Source organism: Charadrius vociferus, unplaced genomic scaffold (assembly GCF_000708025.1).
Source record: "Charadrius vociferus isolate BGI_N301 unplaced genomic scaffold, ASM70802v2 scaffold172, whole genome shotgun sequence".
Lineage (NCBI taxonomy): Eukaryota > Metazoa > Chordata > Aves > Charadriiformes > Charadriidae > Charadrius > Charadrius vociferus.
The window spans coordinates 114,103-118,401 of NW_009647217.1; the positions used below are offsets into that span (position 1 = coordinate 114,103).

Below are 4,299 nucleotides of genomic sequence, written 5' to 3' on the forward strand. Positions count from 1 at the left end.
TGCCGGTGGGGGCAGGAGCGGGTAGGCACGGCCTGCTGGGAGGCGGGAGGAGGGTGGGTGGTTCAGGGGGGCTTGGGGACAACGACCGTCCCCGGGGGGCTGTTGGCAGGAATACGGGGCCTGGGAGAGGCAGTGCCCCGAGGACTCGGGTTCCCACAAGGCCCCTCGCTGCTGCAGGGGGTGACACGGCTCCTGCTCACCAGGATCCCCTTCTTCAAAGAGATCATCGTCAGCTCCTTTGCTTGCGACAGCTGCTCCTGGTCCAACACAGAGATCCAGTCTGCGGGTAGGATCCAGGAGCAGGGTGTGCGCTACACCCTCGCTGTCACCTCCCGTCAGGTGAGCGGGGGCTCCCCTCTGTGTCCTCAGCAGTGACACTGGTACTGCCTGTGTGCCAGGGCAGCGGGCAGCTGCCTTGCAGATGCCTTGTGCACACCTTTGTCCCTCACGAGCTGGTCTTGCTTGAGCAATAAAGCGTTCATCTTCTGTGCCATTTGAGAAACGGTGTTATTTGTTTGATAGTAACCCTTTAAAGCCCAAAACGTATGTGTTCCCAGTGCACCCCTGCGTATAGATAGCAAATAGAGGGGCTGCTGGAGCTAATGCTGCCGCTTTGGTGGGTGTCATGTTCCCCAGTGTGGTCGCTTAGCGTCTGGGGGCTCGTGGTCCTGTCAGGGATCCTAATGCTGCCCCTCGACTGTCGTGTGCAGGACATGAACAGGGAAGTGGTGAAGACTGACTGTGCCACGGCTCGAATTCCAGAGCTGGACTTTGAGATCCCTGCTTTCACCCAGAAGGGAGGTGGGTGCACAGCCTGCGCCCCTTGGCGTGCCCGTGGGTGCGTGGTAGACACTGGATAAGGAACTGCTCTCCTGCCTGTTGGGTCAAATAAGCTTGACGGGGCCAATGTGTGGGGGCTGCCGGGGATCGATACAAGCTGGCAGGACGGGTAGCACCACTGGTCTACTTAATGGTGCCGTCTCTTCTGTTTTCTTTCCTTCCCAAGTTCTTACCACCATTGAAGGGATAATTGACAGAGCTGTTGCGGGCCTGGAGCAGGACCAGCCTGTCCGCAGGGTAAGATGCAGTGCAAGGGGATGCTCCTCAGGGATGCCCGCTTGGCAAATGCGTATTTTGTTCACCCTCTGCCTATTCGCGTTGCGCTCTGCGTATGAGAAGTGTGTTACGGGCTCTCTGGTTTGTGCTGTTGTCAGCATTGTGTTAAGCTATGGGCTGCCCCTGGCATCAGTCTCAACTGTGGCCTCTTTTGCAGGCAACGGACGAAGAGGTGGCAAGTAAAATAGATGAGTTCATTGGTAAATTAAAGCAGCTGAAAGAAGTACATTCCTCCTTCACCTTTGTGAGTACGCGCAGGAGTGCAGCCCCTTTCTGCACGGGGGAAGCACGGGATGGATTCCTAAGGCTTGGTTCTCCCATAGATCATAGACGATCCTTCAGGGAACAGCTTTGTGGAGAACCCTCACGCACCGCAGAAGGACGATGCTCTTGTGGTCACTCACTACAGGAGGACTCCCCAGCAGGCTGCCATGCTGGGACTGGAGGTAATGGGGAGCTGCTGCTGCTCTGTCATCAGCCAGCGGGCCTGTGCATGTTCTCAGCCTGGGGGAGCAGGGCTGATCAGTCCCCTCGCTCTCTGGGAGACCCTGAATTAAAGAACAGAAGTTCATGCTGCTTCTGGTGTCCCCTCTTGCAGGGAGAGGAGCCGGATGAGAAGCCAGCTGATTCTGCGGACGACCTGAGGAATGAGGTGGGTGACTTTGCGGTGCAGTGGGAGCCACGCGTGGGTGACTGGCACGCAGGACAGGCTTTCAGGGCTGGCCGGGACTTTCTGATTCTCCTTTCCATTCCTGTCACCCAGGTACTGCAGTTCAACACCAACTGCCCCGAGTGCAACGCTCCAGCTAACACAAATATGAAGCTGGTGCGTATCCTTTGAGTGGGGGCGTGGGCGCAGATTGGTGCCCTCTGCAGGGGTTTGCGTGGAGGCTGGTGTGGGGGTGAGAGTCACTCTGTGTGCTGACCCTGGTCTCTTCCTGCTGCACCCATAAGGCACAAATAAATTATTTGTAGTAGAGCCTGTCAGGGTGCAGAGCTGTCTCGGTGCCGCTCACAGCTTGCCGGTGAGCTCTTGTAATGCCTTGGGAAGGACTGAGGCTGTGGACAGGGCGCAGGCTGCTTCTTTGACACTCCTTTCCTTGAGTTTTCCTTGACTGTCTGCTCCAGAAATCCCACACTTCAAGGAAGTGATTATCATGGCCACAAACTGTGACTCCTGTGGGCACAGGACAAATGAGGTGAGTTGGAAAACTGCTGACCCTTTTTGGGGGGCAGTGGGAGAGGGAGTGGTGTTCTGTTCTGCTTTCGTGGGTGGGTGTTTCTCAGAGTCCCTGGCCTCTGCCTCGCAATACAGTTGTTGGGGGAGGCTGGATCTATGGGCAGTGTCCTGAGGTGCGTTGTGCTGGGCGTAGCAGGGCGGCCTTGCTTCTGCACGAGCACCAGCCCAAACAGGAGCTGTGCGGAGGCTGGCGTGTGCGGCGAGGTCAGGCTGGGTCTGGCTTGCCTTCCTAAACAAGTGAAGGGAGAGAATTCGGTCCTGAAGAGCTCCATTTGGTGCGAGTAAGCCACCTCCACACCTGCTCAAGTCCCCTGGGTTAAGGCACCGTCCCCAGGTTAGGCGTCGCCTCAGAGCTGGCCCTCTTAAAGCATCACGGTGTGATCAAAGTATAAAAGTCCGGGAAGCTGACTGCTGGGTGTTCCTAGGTGAAGTCTGGAGGAGCAATCGAAGCACAGGGCACTAGGATTACGCTTCGGATTACAGACCCTTCTGACATGACGAGGGATATCCTAAAGGTACAGTACCTTTGGATACCTGCCCTGCATCCTGCGGCGGCTGCACGGGGCCCAGCCCTCCCTCCGGAGGGACTCACGGCGTGCTCACCCTTGCAGTCGGAGACGTGCAGCGTGGAGATCCCAGAGCTGGAGTTCGAGCTGGGGATGGGAGCACTGGGGGGCAAATTCACCACCCTGGAAGGGCTGCTGAAAGACATCAGAGACCTGGTGAGTGGTCCCGCGCTGCCGGCTGCTGGAGCTCAGACCGTCTGCATTGATGGTTGGCCTGGCTGAGGGCTGGGTGTCTCAGGGCTGGCTGAGTGAGTGTGTCTGCTCTTCCAGGTTGAGAGAAACCCCTTCACTCTGGGGGACAGCTCTACGCCCAGCAAAACGGAAAAGCTGCAAGAGTTTATTGGGAAACTGCAAGAGGTGTGTGCACTCTTCATTTTCGGGGCTCCGCAATGCGGTTTTCGCCACTGTCAGTCACTGCAGCTGTGAAGTATGTTTAACTGAACTCCTCGGCAAGCGTTGCCTTACCTTTGCTAGCTGTTCCAAACTTGCCTCACCTGTTTTATCAAGCTATTGGTGTCTTTAACTGAGGAAAGTGTTAGAACTGCCTGCAGCGTGCTGCGAACGTCTTGGTGCCAAACGTGCTGAATGATCAGAAAGAGCCTTACTGCCTGGATGTACTCTCTTTCCGCAGATCGTAGAGGGAAAGACCACGGCTCACTTCATCATGGATGACCCTGCAGGCAACAGCTATCTTCAGGTACAGCGTTGTGGACTTGAAAGATGAACTCCCCAAAGTCTCCTGAGTGGTTTGGGTGGATTTTCTTCTTCATTTCCCTGATGTGTTTTGGTGGGCAAGGTTCCCTTCGGGCCGTGGTAGTGAGTGGGTTGCTGCAGGCCCTGTCCGGGGAAAGTGTGGCGTAGTGGGAAGGAACACGGGAGCGCTGTCTGCTCCCTGTGTAATCCTGGGGCTGGGAATGCGGTGGTCTCATCTACCCTCTGGGGGGTGATGGGCAAGTCTTGCCCTTGGGCTCTGGCCAAGAATTGTCCCCCCCGGCCCTCGCCCTTGCTGAGGCACTGCCGAAGGGTCAAAGCCTGTGCTGGTGCCTGAGACTGAGAAGAGGGGTGTGAAGGAGACCTCCATCTTGCCCTGCAGAATGTGTACGCCCCGGAAGAGGACCCGGAGCTGAAAGTGGAGCGCTACGAGCGTACTTTTGAGCAGAATGAAGACCTGGGACTGAACGACATGAAGACAGAGGGCTACGAGTCAGAGGGAGCTTCGGGCCGGTAGCTGGGCACAGCCGGACCCCTTCACCCTCTTCTCCCGACGGCTCCGGGGACCAGGACTCGTTTGGGGCTGGAGCCCCTCTCCCATTCCCGCGGCGTGCTCCTGCCCCGGGGAAGCCGCTCCAGCCCCGAGGCAGCGGGGGTCGGCAGGGG

The 4,299-nt window shown here is 57.5% G+C and overlaps 1 protein-coding gene across 1 annotated transcript in view; it reads left to right on the forward strand.

Annotated features, from left to right (window-relative positions):
- The window catches only part of ZPR1 (ZPR1 zinc finger), a 12,641-nt gene that overhangs the window by 1,910 nt on the left and 6,432 nt on the right, over nt 1–4,299 (forward strand). Inside the window, 13 exon segments of the mRNA XM_009895931.1 lie at nt 178–339; nt 711–801; nt 1,007–1,077; nt 1,274–1,360; nt 1,440–1,562; nt 1,715–1,768; nt 1,880–1,946; nt 2,245–2,315; nt 2,782–2,871; nt 2,968–3,078; nt 3,193–3,279; nt 3,554–3,619; nt 4,016–4,146. Coding sequence (XP_009894233.1) covers nt 178–339; nt 711–801; nt 1,007–1,077; nt 1,274–1,360; nt 1,440–1,562; nt 1,715–1,768; nt 1,880–1,946; nt 2,245–2,315; nt 2,782–2,871; nt 2,968–3,078; nt 3,193–3,279; nt 3,554–3,619; nt 4,016–4,146 — 1,211 coding nt within the window.